This window comes from Poecilia reticulata, linkage group LG14, assembly GCF_000633615.1.
Source record: "Poecilia reticulata strain Guanapo linkage group LG14, Guppy_female_1.0+MT, whole genome shotgun sequence".
Taxonomy (NCBI): Eukaryota; Metazoa; Chordata; class Actinopteri; order Cyprinodontiformes; family Poeciliidae; genus Poecilia; species Poecilia reticulata.
The window spans coordinates 5,580,600-5,603,074 of NC_024344.1; the positions used below are offsets into that span (position 1 = coordinate 5,580,600).

The following is a 22,475-nucleotide window of genomic DNA, read 5'->3' on the forward strand; positions in this document are numbered from 1 at the left end:
GTTAAAAATCTAATTTTTTTCTTTTTTCCTTAATTTTTATAACCTCGCACACATTTTCTTCTGTTTTTCATGTTTTTAACACTATTTGGAATAGTACAATATTTTCAAAGGCTCGTATACATTAGCATATAGTTATTCACAACTAGGAAATTTAAAAGTAATTAGAAATCCTTAATCAGTGAATTTAAGCAAAATTATAAATAATTGTCATTATGTTCTTTTTATGTGTATATCAGAGCAGATAATAGTTTATTTGCATCAAGCATGATGGGGTGTATTTCTTGATCTCTTTCGACCAAACACATTGAACCACATTAAATTAATCCCCCTGTCTTCGATTTACACCAGTCGTGCATTTGAGGTTATTTGGAAATCCTTTTCAGTCACAGTTCATCAATCATAAAGTAAATCTGGATGAGACTTTGCTCTTGTCTCTGCAGACTCCCCTCAAGCTCCATAAATTTTTGATTTGCTGCTATGGTTGGCTGGTTTTAATTTAGAGTTGAAGAACAAACAGGGTAGTTTTCTGGAATTGCACTTGGAGAAAAAGAATGTATGAAATCTTTGGATCAGATTCTGGGAGACGGATTGCAATGATTCTGAGAACTGGGGGACCATAATGCATACTGCACGCTCATGTACCTTGTGGTCGTAAAAAATGAATACATAAAAAAACAATAAATTTCTTCGAATGGAAATTGCACTCAGTATGACCGCTTACATGTGTAGCTATATTGTTACAGAGACACCAGTCATAATGCTCTCTCATTAAGATGGCACTTGTCACTGCTGCGAATAGTCAAATTCATATAAAAATGCAATGAGTTGCTGGTGAGGTTTTTAATAATAAACATGGGATTACACAGGGTCAGCAAAAAACAACATATCATGGCCAGACTTCCAGGTTCCAGATTTACTTGGTAGTTTTGCTCTCTGTTCCTATAAAATAGAACAACAAAATGGCCCCTCTCTCCACTTACAAAACAATTTTAATACGTCCTTAAAATGAAGCCCATGAGATAGATTTTGGCATAAGCATGTTTTGGCTCGGATGTGTGACATCTTTTTGTTATGGTTACATGTTTATGGTGTGATTGGGACATTTGCAAAGACAACTGTGGATATAAAGACAATTTTGTGTAACTGGAGGTATGTCATGTACTTGTCTCCAGGATTTATATGATTATAAATCTTTTAAGCAATAAAGCTAACGTTGTAATTCTTCAGGCATATTGTTGTCTGGGCTGGAGACAGACACCAGACAATAAAACATTTTTTTAAACGACTTTTAAAAATGTGCAAATAGTGGCGTTATTTGACATGGGCGACATGATCAAGGTGTAGAGACTGAAGTGGGTGTGGCCTACTCCATTTAATTCTGCATCAGCCAGAAATTCAATGATATGAAGCTTTTTGCTATCAAGCTATTAAAAATCAATCATGTTTCCTTTAAGCAGTTTAGATAACTAATCGGAGTACAGAAGGATCAAGTCACTAAAACATAGATGTCAAATAATTCAAAATATATTCTGAGATGACCAGCTCCAAACTGAAACTATTTTCATTTCACAAATAACTTTTAAAACAACATTGACATAATTTAACAGCAATTATAACATTGACCCAAAATTTAAATAAATAAATACACAGTAAGTAAATGCTGTAATCACTGGTATCTAATGGGGACTGAAGCAATCTTGCAAGTGACGTAACTTTGTTGGCGACATTTAACTTTTCATTAGAGGACTATATGCTCTATTGCTAAATATTTCAGGTAATATCTCAACAATATGAAAAACAAATGAAACAAAGTCTATTTCATATGTATTTACAAATGTATTTTTTTTTTCTTTTCAGCAACATTGTTAATGTTAGATGCAAACATGGTAGAAACTTATATTCTGGACAAAGAGAAAGTTTCAACAAAAGGTTTCTTGAAAACTGAGAAAAAAATATCCAATTTATTTTTCACTACCACTTGAATAACAGCATAGTGATATTAAAACACCGTTTGTCTTGATTTTAGAAGCATAATTTTATACAGAAACTCATTACAAACCCCCCAAAAGTCTTCCTAAGAAATGTCTTCACAACATAAAAACTTTAAAGGATCATTTGTAAAATGTCTTATTTTTCATCCCCCATTTATTCCACTATAAAATTTTGGCTTTAAGATGCAACATTCACATGAAAAGTATTTCAATTTCATTACAAAACTAAAACACATCATTCCTACCACACAGAGATTGGCTTAGATGATGTTAAGACAAATAAATTGCTTGATTCACTCGATTAATCTGAATTAGTCCACAGTTACACCAGAACTCAACCAGGAGCACTGATCATGCATTCCTTCTGTTTCACATCACTCCTTTGGTTTGTAATGACGTTTGACCAGCCTTGCTCTTCTTCTTACTGCAGCTGTGAAAGATAAAACAGGACTAATTATATCGGGTTTGTGATGGAGGATAAATGGGAAACAGTTAAATTAGGCTACAGAACAAAATAATTGCAGGTTAAGGCTTTATATTTCTATCCAGGCTCTTACTCGGTGGCTTCTTAGCTGCAGAAAATCCTCCGCCCTCTGTAAAAGGAAACAGCTTTTTCAGTCATGCTGATACATTGCTAAATCTTTACAGATTTGCAGGTAAAGGCTTTCACCTTGAATGAGTCTGGTGATTTTCCCAGATTCTTCCTTCAGCAGAGCTGGGTTATCACCGAAGCTGGTGATCTTAGACAAATCTGGGACTGAATATGCAAACAAACCTCTTTAAAGATAGTCACTGGACATGCATTAATACTGATTTTGTTGAGTCTTTTTAAACTCAACCGTGCAAACTTCTTACCCGCAATGATCTGAGGCTCGTTCACCGTGGTGATTGTGGTTTCACCTTTAATGATGAGGATGGGAGAAGAGGGTTGGGTGTCATTTAACAGTTTTGAATCTCTATTGACTGAATTTGATTCCCATTACTCCTTTAGTTATTTCAGGCTGAAATCTGCTCACTGCATTTCAGTCAAGTTGAGGACTGAATTTTGACAGGCTTTTTAGCCATTTTGTTTTAGATATGCAGCTAAGTTTAGAATCTAATACTTATATTTAACCCATTTCAAGTCAGCTTTCAAAGAGATGATTGTATATTTATTTTTGTCATACAGACAAAGTCATGAGCAAACTAGGGACTGCTAGGTGTCCAGGGGCCATGGCAACATAGACATGGCCCCATCACCATTCATCATCTACCACCTTGCTCAACAGATGGTCCATGTGTTTGTGCTGATATGCTTTTTGCATTTTGCCAAGCATGGTGCTATTTCCTATTATTTTCAGACATGCAGTGCCGTGAAACGGTAGACACAGCTCTACATACATCTTCAGTTTTTTTCTCCATACTAAAATAAATTGCCTAGAAGCTTGAGAGTTGGTCTTTCTAAACTTTGCAGCAACACCTTCCATTGAGCTACTGCAGTAACTGTCAATGATGCTTTCACATCTCTTCTTTACAGAGATATTTTTAAACTAGTCACACTAAAAAGACAATGAAAGGCCTGTCTAAGGCCACACCACAACATTTCAAAGTTTAACAAGATAGAGACTGTTTTTGTTGAAAGAGACATTGTTTTAAATCGAGGTTTAATGCCCTCTGGAAAGGATTCAACATTTTAGAGCAACCTACTTGTTTCTGTCCTCCTCCTACTAGTTCTGTCTCCACCTGCATTAAAACACATCAGATCACAAGTGATCAGCTTGTTGCTTTTCATATTTCCATGGTTGTTTTGGACCCACAACACAAATGATGAATACATTTTCCAAATGCACATTTTTTTTAAACTTACCTCCGATAATTCTTGTGACCTTGCTGACGGCAGGCTGTCGGCCAATGACCCTGGTTACCGTTTTGGTGGACTGATCCACCTCAGCAGACACCTGTGAGCCAGCTGGTTTTATCACTCTTGTCACTTGTTTGACGTTCGGCTTCCCTTCAATGACTGTGGTAACCGTTCTAATCGAAGGTTGTTTTTCTTCAATGATCACCGTTTCTGTTTCTGGTACTAAAAAGAAACATGTTAAAAGTTATGTTCATAAATGTTGCAAAGGCATTTCTAACCATAAAATGTAGCTTTAAAACTGTTTATATATATTTTAATCTGCTTTTTGCAGTGGATTAAGTTTACCTGTTAAATAAAAGCATTTTGAGTGGACCAAAGATTGTGGATCCACATATCCACCATACAAAGGAAACTCGTTCCAACCACCTATGTTAGTAATCTAGTTCTTTCTGTCATAATCCAAATCATGGCACCACAGGTGAGAGTTGGTGAGTTGGTGGTGAAATCAGGTGAGAGTTGAAGTTTATGTAAATGTAAAACGTAACTTTTTAGCCTCGCTCTTTCATCAACACAAGAGTAAAGCAATGCCCACATGAATTCAAATGAGGCCCAAATCTGTCTACACCTCCTTAACTCTAGGTTCCCCGGCCCCTCTTTGACACCTAGAGGTCAAAGAGGGGCTGGCCTGGCAGAATCTACACTGGGACCAGGATGACAAAAACTGATTTGGCAGTCCAAAGATTGGAAAGCCTCCCTTCAGCCTGTACTACTCCAGATCCAATCATACAGACTTATTAAAAGTCATCTACTTGCGTTTTAGAAACCCATTTGCATTAGTTTTATAACATACATCACACATTTCAGTATTTTCCAAAAAGCATGCTTTTAATTTTCTTTTTAAAAAGATTTGAAAATAACATGACAAAAAAAAAAAGAACATCTGCCAGAAACCTATTTCAAACCTATGACTATGTTTTATCTGACAATATTTATAAGGGCCATAAAAGGAATTACAACTGCCTTCTAATCTGTGGCCTGGGGCCTTTTGGCCTACATTTAGTCTCAAAGCCAGAGTAATATCTGCTCTTTGAAATTAGCTCATAAAGTGAGAAGGTAATTTACTCTTCAAACTTTGGCTGTTTACCTTTGTGCATATAATACTGTTGCAACACTCAACGTGATATTGGCAACAAAGTATTAAAATGGCTGGTAAAAGTGTTTATCACCATTTTTTTTTCTTCACTTTTTGTTATGATTCATCCACAGACCTCGGTTATTGTGGAGCCTAATTCTGAGGTGGAAAAAAAGGATGCATGTGTTTCTAAAACTTTTTACATAGAATAATAGAGAGTTGTCAGGATTTTGGGTCGGGTTTTTTTTTCTTCTGTGTTTATAGTTTTGATCATTTCACTGTGTTTGCCTTAGTTATTCTTTGTTATGATTAGATCAGACTTTTTCTGTATTACTGAAGATCTGTTTGTTTTATAAGTTATTTTAGTTAGATTGTACATATTTACTAATGTCTAATTATTTTGGCTAGGATTAGCTTTATTTCCTGCTCCCCTGTCAGTTTTAGTCCTCACAGCTCACCCTGTCCATATCTCCCTCAATTCCCCACCTTGTTTTATAGCACCATTGCTCCAGCGTTCAAACGCTCCTTATTTAAACGGCTCCCCTTCATTCATTTTTCACTGAATCCTCCTGTTATCTTCATGCCATCCGGTTCTTCCTTTAATTCCCGTTTTTGCTGTTCACTGAGTTTTTGTTAGTTTTATTTAATTATTTCTCCCTTAAAATTCCTCAATCTACTCGCCTTCTCTTCTGCATTTGGGTCCCTCATCATCACTTCACATTATGGCAGAAGTTTTGCAACTACGTATGCAGCCTGGCTGAAACAATGCTGGAGCAGCTGCCAGGCCTTTAAGAAATGTCTCTAAAATATTTCCAGAAGAGGCAAAACTTTTTACCCAATTGTCTTTCCAAAGTAGTTCAAGATTAGTTGGGGCAGATGTAACGCTTTGAACTACCTTGCTGCTGAAATGTGAGACTCAAATAAATTTTGACTGGTAGAGTGACTGTGAATTTATTTAAGGATTTCAACAAACCTAGAAAGTATTTGACTTCAGTTATGTCTGATCAGTTTTTTGAGAAGTAGAATTCCTTAAATATAATTCAGACTAATGATGTTTGTAACATAAACACTAGAATAGTTTTTCAAAAACTGAATCATAATACTTTTAGCATGATAAAGTATGTTGGCAAGAAGAAGTGCAATTCAGTTGAATATAGCAGGGAGCAGGCGTCAAGGTCTTATCAAGTCGGTTGCATTCTTTTTCCTCTGCGTCATTTCAAATTTTTCAAATGCAAACCTTGGGAGTTTAAGATATCCGAGTTTGAATTGAAGCCCAATTACTTATGAAAGCTTTTTTTTCTGATTCATAACAATTTTAACACTCTATGCAATTTGCATTGGCTCAGTTTAAATGAGGAAACAACTTCCACATGACCTTTATGGCCTTTGACTTTAAACCCATACTACCTCATTTGTAACTACTTAGAAATACCAACAGAGGCTTAAATGATAATGAGAGTGGAGAAAAAAAAAGTAGGACCAGACAATAGTTCTAATGTACTACTGAGCTTAATCTTGCTTCATAATGGATTTCTATAGTTACTGTTCATTAAACAACATTTATACCAACAGAGCCTGTCAGGGACTCCACAACAAAGCTGCTCTATATCTTAACAGTGTTGTTCGTCTTACCTTTAATGTAACGAGTAGTTGTGATAATCCTTTCTGTAAAGTAGTAAAATTAGTTTTAGCTTCTATTTTTACTCATCTTACAGCATTAAAGGGAAAAAAAGAACACCTACTAATAAAGGTGAGTGGGATCTCAGCGTAAGTAAATCCAGAAACAAACTAAATAACAAAAAGCACAAACAGATGATATACTAAACAGACTAGTTTTCTCTTTTAATCATGATGGTTATTTTGTGTGTGTGTGGTTCCAATACCTTTATTTCAATATACTTAATCAGCTTTTGCAGCACCAACAGGAGGTCCTGACGGCCCACAGGAAGGTCTATACACGACATGCAGCATATCTTCTTGATTATGCAATATGCATATTATGCCACTCGAACACACATGGTGGGGTGTTGCATGCCATTTCTTACCTGCTGGGTAGAGAACATTTTTCACCACATGGACCACACCATTTGTAGCCATCAGATCACTCTTGGGAATCTCCACTGAGTTGACATGGATAGAATTATGTTCCTTTGGGGGAAAGAGGAAAAAAATGCAAACAAAAATCAAACCTACAGAATGTCTTTTTTTATATAATTTTGAAAGAGAAATGTATTAGAAAGCCAAGATACTGCAACACTTCATTGTAGCCGACTCCAAAAATAAACAAGCTGAAGCAGGTTGAGGCTCCGTGGGAGGTAGACATGAGGAGTGAAGGTAAAGAATTCGCATTGAAGTTTAAGATAAGATATCATGCTTTATTACTCCTGGCTGTTCTTCACAGCATATTGTTTAGCCTTGAAGCAGTTTTCATATAGGTCTCTCTGATGAGAGTTTAAGATGAGAAAGTTGGAAAAAAGTTGAATCCAAAACTCAAATCCCCAGAATGTGTGGCCATAAAATTTAATTACACAATAATAAAAGCATGTTTATGTGGAAACAGCAAAGGTAGTTAAAGGTAAAACAAAGGTTGAGTGTTGAAAAGCACTCAACCTTTGTTTTATCTTTAACACCTGCAACATATTTCATTCAAGAGATGCTTATGCATCCAATTTACCTGAAGTTTGAAGAATGTTTAGGTTTTTTTTGGTGACATTTGTATTGTATATGTGCCGCTAAATCCATTTGAAAGCAGATTTTGAACTTGTTTCAGGATCTTACATGTACAGTTTTTAAGTTCTGAAAATATGTGGTCAAGTGTAGAAAACAAAATTTTTCCCTCCAGATCAGAACTCAGGAGGGGATGAAACATCTTACTGTGGAACCAGAGAATGGTAGATTGATTAGGATGTTACCTGAAGAAATGTGTCTTTCTGCTTCAGTTTGTTGTAATGAGAAAAAAAAAAACACTGAGCCCAAAAGCAAGCTGTAAATTTACTTATCTGTCTGAGTTCAGACTCTTGCCTGTAAGTCACTCGAGGTAACCTATAGATCATGAATAAAAGAACAAGATTCTGGCTACAAGAAGCTGAAATGAGCTTTTTATACAAGGTGGCTGTGTTTGGTCAGGAGTTTCATTAGGATCTGATATTCGAAAGGAGTCAACCCTCACTGAAGTGATAGATTTGGGCATCTAATTGTGATGCCTTCTTGTGGAGACTTTTGGGCTTGTTCAAAAAAACAGAATGATCTTGGTTTCAAAATGGCCACTTAATTGATGACAGATGCATGTATTCAGTCAATTTCTGCTTTTTTGAGTTGAGGATGTAGAAGAAAAGGAAAAGCTCTTACAGATTTAAGTTGGAGGGGTTTGCCTTGCAGAGTTTTCAGCAGATTAGTCACTTTAGCTTCTAGTCCTCCATTGATGATGATGCCCTCACTGAAGTGGTAGAGAAGAATGTTTCTCAAAGCCTTTACATCACCTGCCAATGACGACACAGACGATTTTGATTTGATTACTCAAATGCATACCTGAGCTACTAAAATCATGGTGGGGTTTTGATGGATACTAACTTTTAAGTAAATCCAAGTCATCTGCACCAAGGCCTTCAAATGCCTCGTCAGTTGGTGCAAAGATTGTGTAGGAGCCATTCTGCTTCAGCAAATCTCCCAGACCAGCTGTTTCCATTAGTGACAAGAAAATCCTGCCAATGCCATTATTTGTCAGTGGGAGAGCAGAAAGAAAGAACAAAAAAAGAACATTTTAAAATGTTAAATAAAAAAAAACTAAACAGGAATTACGGATCGTGAACATTCAGCAGAAATTATGTTACGATTTTAAAATTTACAATCAGTGAAGGTAAATGAAGACCATGTAAGCTGCTAAGAGGCTGCAAGTAGAATCACTATAAAGGGATCTTTTAATCTGACACACATTAGAAAAAGCAGGAACATTTTGCTATGAGTTTTGTATGGTTCATTTTGAAAGTAAAATAAATATATGAAAAAAAAATTTCTCACTTAAAATTTCCATCAGCATCCAGGAGTTCAAAGGCCGTTTTGTCGGCTGGTTTGATCAACGACGTCATCACATGAAGGGCCCCATTCATTCCCTCTTTGCTGCCTCGGACCATGCATGCACTTTCTATGCACACAGCCTTTGAAAAGAGAGAAATCCAGAGAGTTCAATCACACATCTAACAATCACTGTTTGAATCTGGAAACAATTTCTTTCAAGGGGAGTTAGTTCTGTCACACAATCCTCTTTGATCACAATCAATCAAACTAAACAATACAATGTTTCTGTGAAGAAATGAATCCCATATGATTGTAGCTTCCAAAGCGAGCAAGCAGAAACGAAGCTGCAGCTTGGAAGCTGCTAGCTTCCAAGCCTTCCAGGTGAAATACAACCACAATATCGACAAACGGCTTACCCATCGACTTCAGATTTCAAAGGTGGGAGCTACTGTTTGTCATTGATTTTCACTTCAAATATATTTATATATAATTATATTTTGACATACTTTGTTCTCAGTTCTCACAAACGGACACAGACATAGCTCTCACAGTGCGATAGATGAAGACTCTGAGCAGTTGGCCAGAAAGTGTTTCCAGCAGCTGTCCGCTGAACAGCATACTCAGTGAGATTTTTAACTTCAGCATGTGGTTTTGGAGAATGATTCTCAGGTATTCGTCATCTGCCATCACTTCGTCTGAAAAGCACACATTACGGTTAGTTTTAAAATAAAGCTAGAAAAAGCAAATATTGCAGAAGATCGCTTCCACTTTCTTTTCTGGACGTAAGATGTTAATGGCATGAAATGTAAACCTATCACACAGAATAGCTTGTTTTATGTTTTTCAAAAGAACCTATTTCAACTGACCTGTGAAGACGGCATTTAGTGGAGCGAGGAGTGTGTACTGTGTGTCCGAACTCAGGGAAGATGTTAAACCCATTTCAGATACCAAGTCGCCGAAAGTGCTCTGAGATTTTCCAACCAGTTCCATCACTTCCTTGGCTAATCAAGGGCATACAAACATGGAAAACTCAAAACACATACTTGCAAAGGTATTGAAACCCCTTGACTTTTTTTTTACATCAAAATTATTTTAATTTGACAGTGCACTCCCTAAATGGATAAAAGACAAGGAGAAATCCACTGTTGAACATTTTTTTGAATTCTCAGTTAAAACAAAACAACATATGGAGGAATATGCTCTGGTCAAATGACTACTTATTTTTTTTTTAGTTTTTTTTTAAATCTGGACACTTAACAGCTCCTTGAACACACAATCATTATCATCATTATGGTGATCACCATGATGGTAGCAATCATCATTATGGTGATTGCCACATAATGTTGAGATTCTTCTCTTTGGCACAGACAGAGAAGCAAAATGGAGGTTAGAATCAGTTGGGACAAAGTTGCAGTTGATGCAACGGTTCCCTGTACTTCAGAGTTATGCCCTACCTTTTGTTAGTATATTACATAAAATCCCAGCTTGTGGTTATAACGGGACAAAATAACAAAATAATCCAAGGGTTCTTTTTGTAAGTTGCTGTCGTGTAGTTAAATAACATTAGTCACTTACCTGAATCAGGGATGAGCACCTGGTCTATGAGGTGAATTACTCCATTAGAGGTTACGATATCCTTCTTCAGCACCATTTTGATGCCGTTGACAGTCAGACTATCCCCGTCACAGCCGATCTCTATGGTGCTGCCCTCTTCAGTCTCATACACTGATCCTGCCATGATTGCTTCTGCACACTGGACACTGTTCAGCAGGTGGTAGGTCACCAGGGCTGAAATATAGGAGGTGCTGATCAGGTTATATTAGGGAAATTAAATAAAGCTATGAGCAAAATTCTGTAGATATCAATTCAATCAAACATCTGTGAGCCGTACCCACAGCCCACCCTCAGAGGTCAAGTAGAGTCCATGCCTTCACTGATCAAGGCTTGCTTGGCAGCAGAAAAGTAGATTGATGAACTGTAAGGCTGATGGACATCATATAATGCCTGTGGTGCATTTGATATTTTGGTTGTTGCTTCTTCTGCCTTTGTGTTGAGTAATGATTAGATCAAATCAATATGTTTTTGTGCTCCACAATCCAATCCTGAACCATTTTTGTTTTGTGATGGTCACATTCCGTTTACCAACAGAGGTCACAGTGTTTTAGTGTTTTGTCTCTGAAGGATTGCATTCTTCTACTCTAGTAGCATGTGMTCCCTAKWCCTGGGATACACACACGCACACACACMCCCACACRCACACRCACACACACACGCACACACACACACRCACACRCACACACACRCACACRCACACACACRCACACWCACACRCACACACACGCACACACACACACCCAACCAACCAACCAACCAACCATTAAGATGCTGCAAAATAAAACATGATTTATCAGAGCAGGGTCACTCTTGCTCCATAGGCTCCTTTGGATTTTCACTTCAATGTTTTTGGTGCTTTCAGACATCTATCTCTCTGGTATAATTTTTTCATCACCAGGATGTGGAATTGAATATTTCCTCACTTGAAAGATGCTTAGATGCTTATCTATTTTAACTAAATAATGAGGTGTAGCTGTTGATAATGTGACATCTGCGATGCGCAAACGTTAATTCTTTCAACTAAAAACAAGTACTCTTCTCAGAAATATGTCTTAATGATTGCAAAAAATAACTTTTGTATATTTGGCTTGTTTCCTGAGGTTTGAAGGCAGCTAGTACACACTCCCTCTTATCTTCTGAGCCCAAATCAAAACTATTAGCTAATAGTCACCGTATCAGTTTGACGTTACACACTTCTTGGTGTGTACAAGTGTGTTGTGGACGATGACCTAAGCCTGGTGGTATGGAACAGAAGCTCAGTTTATGGGATGACCAGCTGTGGAACTTGATGGGAGTCATCTGGCCAGTAAGATTAAATTGCATATTTTCTTGCCAGCACTAGCGTGTGGCTGTAAATGCACACAGTGTCTTTGATGATGGATGTCCTAATATTCCAGGGAATTATGATTATAGTGGCTAAATTAAATTCCACAAAGAGCAATATTTTTTATAGCTTGATTCTTTGTTTTTCCAACAGTTATGCCTGAAACATGTTTTTCATCAATCTACCTAAACAAAATGTTTTGAAACTCATGTAAAATATCAAATTCTTAGGATTGACTCAATTTAAGGTAAACTATTAAAGTGTTAACATAACATGTATTCATAATTATAATAGAAGTAAACCTTGTTTTTAGCATTAAGTTTGAGCTACAACATATAAGTAAACGAATGCATATGACTAAGTATCTTGTGCTTTAACAAAGCAAATGATTTAATTTATAAACTTTTTTGTGGTGTTTTAAGGCAAGCGCCTTTGAAAAATATTAACCGAGTTAAAAAAGACGGATATTAAATAGGGTGAATGCATTGTTTTAAAAAGCATCACAACAGTGTCTTGGGCCTGTGCATGCAACATATTTAAAGTGGTAATTATATAAGCAGCTGGAGCATTGAAAGGGTCAGAAAAATGTTAAAGTTAGCTGAAATCATAAGAAGACAATAAGCAATTTAATTACATCATGTTTGTACCTTTAATGACCGGCTCGTTTTCAAAGATACTCTCCATGAATCCTGGCGTCAGCTTATCGAAAGCCTCATTCGTTGGAGCAAACAACGTAAACTGACCAGGCTGGCCCAACTTATCCATAACACCAGCAATAAATACTGCATTCTAGGAAAAAACAAAACAAAAAAACCCAAGAAATATTGTGTTAAATGTAAATCCAGAGAATACAAGACTTAATTCAACTGCTGAAGCCATTGCAAGTTTGATTACATTGAAAGAGGAAAGCTCTCCTTCACTCTCCAGGTAGTCCTTGATTGAACCAGTGACAGAGCTGATCACCCGATCGATGACATGCACCACGCCATTAGTTGCCATCTGGTTACCATGGATGATCCTGGCACAGTTCACAGTCACAACCTAAAGAGAGAGATACAATTTTCTGTCCAGTCATTATGAGTACATGACTCTGCACCTGTGAGTGTTTCTTAGACTGACCCCATTAGGATAGTGGTTGATGAAGATCCCCTGGTCATTGTACATTGAAGTGACAGTCATTCCATTCTTCATGTCTTTGGTCATCAGGCGGTGGTTTACCATGTGATAGTGAAGCGCGTTGAAAAGCTCAATATTAACATTGTCCTCTAAAGCAGCTCGTGCAGTCTATGGAAGTCACAATAACGAAGACAGTATGGGAAATGGTTTTGTTAATGCATGTATGTACAGTAATTTCAAAAAAAGAATTCATTCTCCCTAAATTGTTGCACATGAACACAAAACAATGTTGTATTTCATTGGGATTTTAAGAAATAGACCACGATAAAGTATAGTGCACAAGTGTAAAATGGTGGTGACCAGCTGATCTCGTCAGCTCAGGTTCTTTGGTGGTGATAAAATGATGCTGTCATGGTTTCACAAAGCATGTGGTGCATTCAGCATGATCTGAAAAGTTCATTTTCTGCCACACGTAACGATGGGCACCAAGGTCTAAAAGCATATTGTGATCTAACACATCCAGAGCACCTCCTGTGGCAAACTGCAAATAATATTTTTCAATAGCTTTCTCCAAGTAATGCTTCATCCCTCAACTACCTAGTGTTACTCGTTCTTTAATATGTTCTTTGTTCCTTAAGTTCATTAACAAATCTCTAAAGCCTTTGCAGAACAGAATTTACTGTTTAATAAGGTTTATTTACAAGTTTGTGGTTTCAAAATGTAGTTGGTTTCCTTTAATATTACTTTTGTTGATATGAGATTAAAGTGAGCTGAATAACAGGTTGTGCCACATTTTTCTGATTGTAATTTTTCAATAATTTTACAGAAACCATTTCATTTTCCACCCATTTAACAATTTTGGTCTATCCCATAAATCTCAATAAATTGAATGCAAAAGTTTGTGGTTTAAATGTGAGAAAGTGTGAAACGGTTAAGAAATTAGAATATTTGTTACAAGACTATTTTACACCTCCAGATCACTCACAGGATTCAGTTCATCCCAAGCCTCATTGCTGGGCGCAAACACAGTGAAGGTGCCTGTGCCTTCGATTTCCTGTCTTAGCTTTGACATGTCAGAGTATCGTTGTGTGGTTGTAGCCTTTACAAGCCCCAAAGTATCATATACATTTTCAATTGGAGCCACTGCAGGATAGAGAAAATTAGAGTTAGAAATTTTTGACTAAACCACAGAGAGCAATAAGTTTAGACCACAGCGGATCCTACCTGCAGGGCATCCTTTCATTCCTTCCAGCTTCATGTACCCAGGGCAACACTCATATAAGACCTCCCTGGAAAAAGGAAAAATAAATACAAACGTGAAAGTTTCTGTTCACTGTTAATCCTTAAACCAGAAGCAGATGTAGAATAATAATAAAAAACCCTCATTATTACTCAAGAACTTGCAGTTGCTGTGTGTCGTACTGTTTCAATTTTTTTTGGCAGCAGAATGAAAATAAATAAAACAGAGGGAGATCAAATATGAATGTAATGCAAGTTGAGAGAATTAAAATAAAAAAGCTCTCTTGAGTGAGCAGATTTGGCAGCTGAGTGAGAGAAAAAAGAAGACAACATCTGGAGCCATGAGACAATGACAACTGTTTGGATCATGACTGGTGAACTAAAAAAATAGCATAGCAAGGCTGCACAAAGCAGCCCTTTCGCTAAGTTTAATGTTTTTCGATGAGGAGGACATGGTGTATGGGGGACATCTTAAAAATAAGTGCAAGGAGAAAACAGAAGCAAAGCACAATAAATATCTTCAATATTTCCCAAAGACAAAGTGTGAAAATTTTGCAACAGATAACTCAGAAGACATTTGGAAACTCTAATGAATATTTATCTCAGCAGTCAGCTAATGACATCCAGCAAATGTCATATAACAATAAAACAAATGAACAAAGTCAGTGCAACAGAGCAGTACAGATCAAAAGACATGACAATCTGAGCAAAACAAAGGACAAACTCTCCAGCTGCCATGTGGTGAAGAAAATAAGTCTGTAAGAGTTGACATCGAAGTCAGAGAAACTTTATTGGACTTGAGAGTTTTGCTCCACCACTCCACAGGACACAGAAGACTTACATGACAAACATTTATCATGTTAACAAGGAAAGCAGACAGGTTTGTTATATGAAATCGTTCTCATGACTTGCTTGTAGCAGAATTGACGGGTCAATACTTGACTATATCAATTCAAACTTTAGCAATCTCATCAAACAATTGATCAGTCTAAAATGAACTGAAAGATTAATAATTATTTCCGACCAAGAAGCTTTCAAATCAGTTCTAATAACATATGCAGCCATATCTCTGAATAGGAATGTATAGTCAGAACATTATCTTTTAATTAAAGCCACTTTATGTAACTTTTATAAGAAAATGTATCTTAGACATTTATCAAAACTGTCACTATTTCATGACATAATGTTTTGAGGCAGATAATGTGTGAAAATATCAATATCATTCACCATTTGAAGAAATGTACCGCAACCAAAAACATGATTGTCACGATTTCAGCTTCAACAAATATGTAAAAATACTTTAGAGTTAAACTAAGGTTTCGGATTTCTTTCTGGGGTTTCATGTAAGCTACATTTTGAGTTGTGGCATGTCGCGATAATTAGAAAGGAAACTTTAGGAGAAAGAAAAAAGTATTCATTGAAGACCTTTGGAGTTGTTACACTGCCTTAACCCAAACTTCATCTCCCGATTTACATTTTTCAGCTCCGCTGACAGGGAATCACAGCTGACAGGGAATCACAGCTCACAAGATAAGCTGAAGATAGTGGTGCATTTAGTGGAACTAGTGGGTGACTTTTCTGGCCCAGATCCTTCAAGTATTGGCCACTTTTCATTACTTTGGAATGGTTTTGTAGATATAGCAGAAAATGAACCATGCTGATCATTGATGAGGAGTGAGCAAAAACCTCATCATTACCTGCTTCCAACTGGTTGGGAAACAATTCTTGGAATATTCCTACTCATACCTTTCCTGTTTTTATCTTTTTTTTTTTAAGTCGAACAAATGGGAACCGGACCAGGGAGAGAATAAAATCGTCAGAGATGGAAATGGAAAGTGTCTGGCCCCATCACATTAGACAAGATATTGGACCAAATCATTGTTTTTGGAGTCAAAAATAAGTCTCAAATCTTTTGGGTAACATTATCATGTAACTTGTAAATGTGCAAAGCCAACCGGGAATCTTTTTGGATTGTTATCCGAGTCAGAACCTGGGATTTCCAGGCTCCATGCTGGAATGACAACCCAAAACAAAATGTAGGCTTTCAGCCAGCAGTTCCTTAACTAGCTTGGACAAAAAGTATAAAGTACGCATGAACACAATTAAGAAATGCATAAGTGACTACTCATAAAATCTATAAAAAATGGGTACTTTGTCTTTTTCTCTAGGCTCAACATCCAAAGGAATGCTCACACATTTGTGGCAGATCTGGAATCCGACACGTGTGTTAATACATTGCTTATAGATGCCACTTTTAATCTAACTATGCACACACTGGATGATGGTGTTTCTCCACTGCTGTCTTTGCTGCCATTGTTGAATGCAAAAGAGAAAAAAAAAGCAGGTAAACAGCATCACTGCAACAAAGGAAATACTGCTAAACGTTCACAAGCATAATACAATTCCACTGTTAACACACAGTTTTAGTTTTAGTAGTCTATAAATAAGATTTTACTCTAGCATAATTCAAGATTGTGGTTCACTGGTCATTTCTTTTTTTTTTGATACCCCTTGATACTAAGGGGTATCAAAACCCCTTAGTTAAGACTAAGGGGTTTTGATACCAGCTGAGGTTGATGTGTCTCTGCATTAGTCAGTCTTCAGAGTGTGCTGTTCTCCCAGTACAAACTGTTTATAGATACAGAGGTAGAGAAATGATCAAATTTAAATTGAAACTAGCAGAAATAAAACCAGGACACTAGAACCCAAGCTATTACACAGGCTTACTATGTAGAATGTTGTATTTAAATGTCACTTCAAGAACATGAAATGACACTGAAATGTAACAGAAATATTATGGCTCGAGTTGCAGAGTTTAACTGATGCTTAAATGGTAAAAAATAAAAAAATATGTGGAGCTAAAAAACAAAAGTCTATTTCACGTAATACCCTCTCCAACCCCCATTCTTAAGGTTTTCCATGTGTTTTCACTCTATTGAAGAAAAGATAAGCTCTTATTTCAGAGTTTCTGTTGTGACTAATCATGACTTGGTTATGGACCAGTTAAGACATACAAAATATTTCCTTAGTCCAAAATTAGCAACTTGAAACTAAAAGAAACTGGAAGAAAATGCATTAGTTTTCCCCCAAAGAGTGGAACAGTTTTAGGGAACTCAGGCTGCACATTATTGCAGGGATGTGATGAAAACAAATGGGTGTGTTGACTGCTGGATACACTGCTGAATATTGAATTTGGGGGTTGATAAGTTTAAACATCTCCTCTGAGACACACATAAAGAAAGAAAATGTTAGGCAATGGGAAAGCTGATCCACAACTCTGATCCACAGATGGAGTATTCTTGAAATAGGTTAGGTTAAAAATTTGCTCAGATATATTAACAGATGGATGATTAATTCCAAATGCTATTTTTCAGTTTTTTCACAGAACTAATGCTGTGCTTAGTGATGCATTAATCTTTAGCATATACTAGTGAGAAACATGTTTTTCCTCACAATTTCAAATGGTTGAGTCAGGCAAACTTTAATCACCTTTAATCTTCTGCCTTTTGTTGTGGAAATTGCAAAGCATTCATATTATTTTATATTAGAATTTTGAATACATAAATACCGGTTGCGCAATTGTTGGCAGTCGGAGGTGGTATGAAGTCACTTCTTCTTCTTGGCTTTTACTCTGACAGGATAATAGGTGCAGTAAAGACCAGAGACAGAACAAGGCAGTTTGCTGAAAGCAATCATCAGAACAATGTGGCCTCCAGATGAGCATCGATGCACAGATGAGCGCACATATCTAAATAATTTTATCTAATGATAATTGTTGCAGTTCTTCTGTGTTATGCAATCAACCAATCATATGCATGATAAACTGTCTGTCTTATATCTTCATTTATATCTTATATCTCCAACCTGTTTACTATTCCTACCACTTTTACACTCTAAAGGCCTCATTCAGTGCTTCTTTAACATTTAGGTTGTACTTTAAAATACAGAGAAATGGTTTCACCTCTTTTTCTTGGAGTTCAGGCCTATGTTGTTGTTTTTCTTTACATAATAATTGGACTTTACAAGTTTCCAGTTGAAAATACAACAGGAATCACCCCTAAATTTGACATTCTGACTAAGAAAGCCAGGAGTGGTGGAGCGATCCAGAGTTCAGAATCCGATATGATGGATACCCAGAAAAGTTGCAGGAATTAGTAATTTATTAACAGGTTTAAACAATTATATTCCTCTGAAACCAGACTGCAGAGTGTCTGTTAATGAACCAGATCCATTAGTGTCTGAGAGCATAAAATGTGGAGTAATATGCTCTTATTGGCTTGTGTCACTAGTTGCCGTCACAACAAACAGAAAAGTCCACTGATTTTCTGACATGCAACCAGAACACATTCACGCCAGGTGTGACTTTATTCCAACATCCAAGCTCCAATATGCAAGCCAAATGACAAGAGGAACACATGTTATTCCCCTTTGGGGAGTAAAAGTTCAAAAGCATCGGGGTTCTTGTTGCATAAGAAAGAGCTGGAGTCATCAAATCCAGGCCTCGAGGACCGGCTGTTGCAACTATTAAATGTGTCTCTCCTTCAACAGCTGAGTCAAATAATCAAGTCATTAGCAGAACTCTGGAGAACTTGACAGCATACTAAGAGGCAATTCAGCCATTTGATTCACTGGCGCTGAAAGCCTGGACTGGAGGACACCTGATGGAGAGCCTGTCATCCTAAACACTCCCAAAACACACCAGTCTCTATTTTATTTTCACTTTTCAATCACTTCAAGATGGTCAAAGTGTCAAATCTGATTGATCTTCACTTGTGTTCAGAATACTTCAGTTGAGCTCTGATCAGGCTAAACACTTAAGATTTAAAAGTAGAAATGTTGAAATGTATTTATTTTCCCCCAAATGATAAACTGTGAATCAGATTCCAACTTCAGCAAAATCAGGCACCAGGAGTGTGAAGCAAAGTTTGATTTGAGTGCCTAAGTGGAGTTAAGGCCAGACACCCATTTCCATTTCCTGAACATACAGGAAATGGAAATGCACCTCACCCCTTCACCTTTACCCCCACCATCGCGGTGGGGTGGTTGGCAGAGGAGTTATGGAATATTCAGTGAATGTGTAATTGACAGATAACATGTTTGGAGTGGATTGTTTTTTCCCCCCCATGTTCTGCTCCATCCGTTGCTCCTGAGCAGAAGGACCTTGTGGCCAAATCAAAAACCACTTCTACTTGAAAAGTTCATCACTACATCGGATTGGCATACATTCAGTCTGAATGACTAATTTACAGGTTTTTTTTTTATTTTTAATGACCCACTATCTGATAGATTAACTAGGTCTGAGGACACTACTACTGTAAGTTCCACTGTGTCTTATCAAAATGTCTTTCTTGGAATTTGTCTTGCAGTAAATTCCCTGAACTATGACTGCAAGACACTAATAATTCTTGGAAAATTGAGTAATATTGCTTTGATAACAAACTTGAGAATTGTGTAAGTGTATTAAGTGTAAGGAGGTTTACAGTGTATTTGCAACTGTAAACCTCCTAATCCCTGCTACTACATTCGCATTACTCAGATAAACATTTCTAAGAGGCTAATACTAATTTTTATGACTGTGTGGTTTTACTCTTCCGTCTCTTTTTTCTTCTTTTATTATTATTGCTAGCTTAGTGTATATGAATGTTCTGTATTTCAGGTCTGGATGCAGAGGAATTTCCATGACAAGAGACAAGAAAGGATGTTCTAGTCCAATTTCTGAAATCTCCTCAGCTGTCTAATAGGTTGGTTTCTTTGCATTAATGTGTTTGACTGGATGTTAATGATAGTCTGAAAGACTGCACCACATTTTTCACACTCTCTGCTTGATAAGGTATGAAGCTCCAGCTGTGCCTTACACTCCATTGGCTGTTTCCTAATATCACACTCATTCGGTGAGGTGTTTCCCCAAGAAAAAAATAAAATAAAATTGTTGCGGTAAATTCATCACAACATTCCTCCAGATTTTGGCTCAAAAATATCTTCCTTAAATCATAACTAGTTAAAGTAAGAACAGAACATTTCCATGAACGCACGTAAAAGTTCAACATGCTTATAAAGACTAAAATCTCATTTACCCAGATGCAACGCCTAGATTTTATCCATAGCCGGGTAACGTTGAAGAAGTTCAACATAGAAAATTACTGCATTACAAGTCCAAACTAGAGATGAAGGGGTATGAAAGAAGAACAAAGAGTGCAGTCGTTTCACAGTATGCAAAATTCTGCCTCTTTTTCTAGGGAGGAAAGTGGCTGGATTGGTTGACCACAGAGGCAGAAATTTAGAGAACTCAAACTCAGCTGCCCTCATCCACCTGAAAGTGCTGGGGGGTGTTTAATTTTCATGCAAAGAAAAATTCACAGCTAATATTCATTCTGATCTGACAGTTTTCTTTATTCAGTGGATTTGGTAAAGCAGGGAACAGTTTACACTTTAGATGACTGTTTAAAACTAAGACCCAAAGCATATTTGAACAAATCAGCAATGTAGGGAAGACTTACGCCCTCTTGCCACAGATGGATTTTTTGTACCAGTTTCTACACGTGCTGAAGTACTTTTTCTTGGTTCCCTCCACTTGCTGCAGTGCACACACATTGGGCCTGTCAGAGAAAGGATTTTGTGGGGAGGAAGGACAAAAAAAGCAAGGAAAAAAAGTGAAAATCAAGTGGAGGAGTAATGGTGTCATATGTAGGTGTGAACAGGGTAGATCAGTTTCACAAGACACACAAATGAGCAAAAATGGTAGCAGAAATGGCAGTGATTGATTTGACAAAATTTTATTTTATTTCTAAGAAAAAGAAACTTTTTCTTAGTAATTTTCTGAGAAAGAATTTTGTCCTTGCTAAGAAAAAAATTGTAAAAATCTTAAGAGACTTAGCAGTAAAAGAAACTTAAATCACTGATGAGATTTCTATGCAAATGTTCTACATCTATTGTCACTTAAATGGCAATAGATGTCGCTTTGTATCAATCACTAATTGTGAAAGATGAGCAAAGAACAAAAAATCCAGCAAATATTAATCATACATATTTTAACACGTTAATTAATATTTGTGTCTGCTAGTGAAGGACATGTCCACTTGTTCAACTTTGTGTTTGTTTAGATTTTTTCCCCCATCATTTATGTCCTTTGAAAATAATGGGACGTTATTTTAATTCTCAAATTTAAATTAAACAAAGTGCTGAAATGCTAAATGACAATATGAAACTAAATTAAGCACAATTTTAAATTAAGTGTAACTCTTAGCCGTTTGTGAAAGCCGTTTTCTTTCACAAACACACATATCTACTAATTTTTCACCAATGCAGCTAATGTTTGATCTCTCTGTTTAGCAGTAAAGACTATCTACATGCAAATAATTTTCCTGATCTATCCTTCCATTGATTTCCTCTCTTCTTACCCTTCTTTCCTCGCCCGTATGCGACTGTGGGTGACTATTTTGTCATAAGCTGAGGAATCCACACTTCCTAGAAAGAAGAGCGCCACCATCACTAAGGTCACCACTGGTAGCTGATCCATCTTGAGGAGTTATCAGTCCTCTGCGCCTCAAGGTCACCAAAACACTCTCCTTTTTGTCCTTTGAATACACACTCTTGCAACCCTTTTTTAAAAAACCACCCACAAGATATGGAACAACATAAGTGAGAGGGGGAGCTTTTATACCAACATCCCTGACTCTCCAACACACCCACTCTCTATTTACTCTGCTACTGTCTTTTCCATACCATGACGTCCTTCTMTCAACCACACACACATCCTTCCTCTCAGTCCAAACCCTTCCTCCAGCCCAGACTTCAGCACAAGTTCATTGTCTCMTCCTTCCTCATGCTGTTTCACACATTTTATATGAACTTGTTCAACCACCATCTCATCCCATAGCACCAAGGACACCAAATCAATTTTTAAAAATATGCATGCTGTAAATAATGTTTAAAATTAACAGTAATTTAAGGAATATGCAATTAGGAGCCCTGGTTAAAGAATTTTAGTGGTCAACATGTGTTTTATTTTGTTTAGTTTTTATAAAAACGTACAATAAACAGATGCACTGAATTACATTTTGTACTCCTAATATCTGTTCTCAAGCCAACTCGCTTATGACATCTTTTCAAATCACTTTAATCAGCCATTTGTGGTTACTCAGAGAAAGTCTGTTTGTTGTCGAGATTTTGCATTAAAGACCTCTTTCATTCCTATTTTATAGCCCA

At 36.8% G+C, this 22,475-nt stretch overlaps 1 protein-coding gene across 1 annotated transcript; it reads right to left on the reverse strand.

Moving 5' to 3' along the window:
- Positions 1–826: 826 nt before the first annotated feature.
- postna (periostin, osteoblast specific factor a) lies at positions 827–21,893 on the reverse strand. The gene is made up of 23 exons (XM_008427278.2): positions 21,668–21,893; positions 20,768–20,866; positions 14,256–14,320; positions 14,017–14,174; positions 13,035–13,199; positions 12,810–12,956; positions 12,563–12,704; positions 10,553–10,765; positions 9,844–9,978; positions 9,527–9,672; positions 8,981–9,117; positions 8,534–8,664; positions 8,312–8,442; positions 7,009–7,111; positions 6,847–6,914; positions 6,706–6,751; positions 6,596–6,628; positions 3,838–4,053; positions 3,678–3,713; positions 2,847–2,891; positions 2,662–2,748; positions 2,549–2,584; positions 827–2,421 (listed from the first exon to the last, which is right to left on the reverse strand). Exons 1-23 carry the CDS (start codon positions 21,784–21,786, stop codon positions 2,366–2,368), a joined length of 2,514 nt encoding a protein of 837 aa, XP_008425500.1. The 5' UTR covers positions 21,787–21,893; the 3' UTR covers positions 827–2,365.
- Between the last annotated feature and the right edge of the window lie 582 nt (positions 21,894–22,475).

Excerpts from the sequence above, each read along its gene's own strand:
- postna (XM_008427278.2), bottom strand. The coding sequence starts at position 21,786 with ATGGATCAGCTACCAGTGGTGACCTTAGTGATGGTGGCGCTCTTCTTT. Across the intron at positions 12,957-13,034 it reads TCAACCACTATCCTAATGGG|GTTGTGACTGTGAACTGTGC; the intron begins GTCAGTCTAAGA and ends CTCTCTCTTTAG. Across the intron at positions 9,118-9,526 it reads GAGTCTTCATCTATCGCACT|GCTGTGTGCATAGAAAGTGC; the intron begins GTGAGAGCTATG and ends CTCTTTTCAAAG.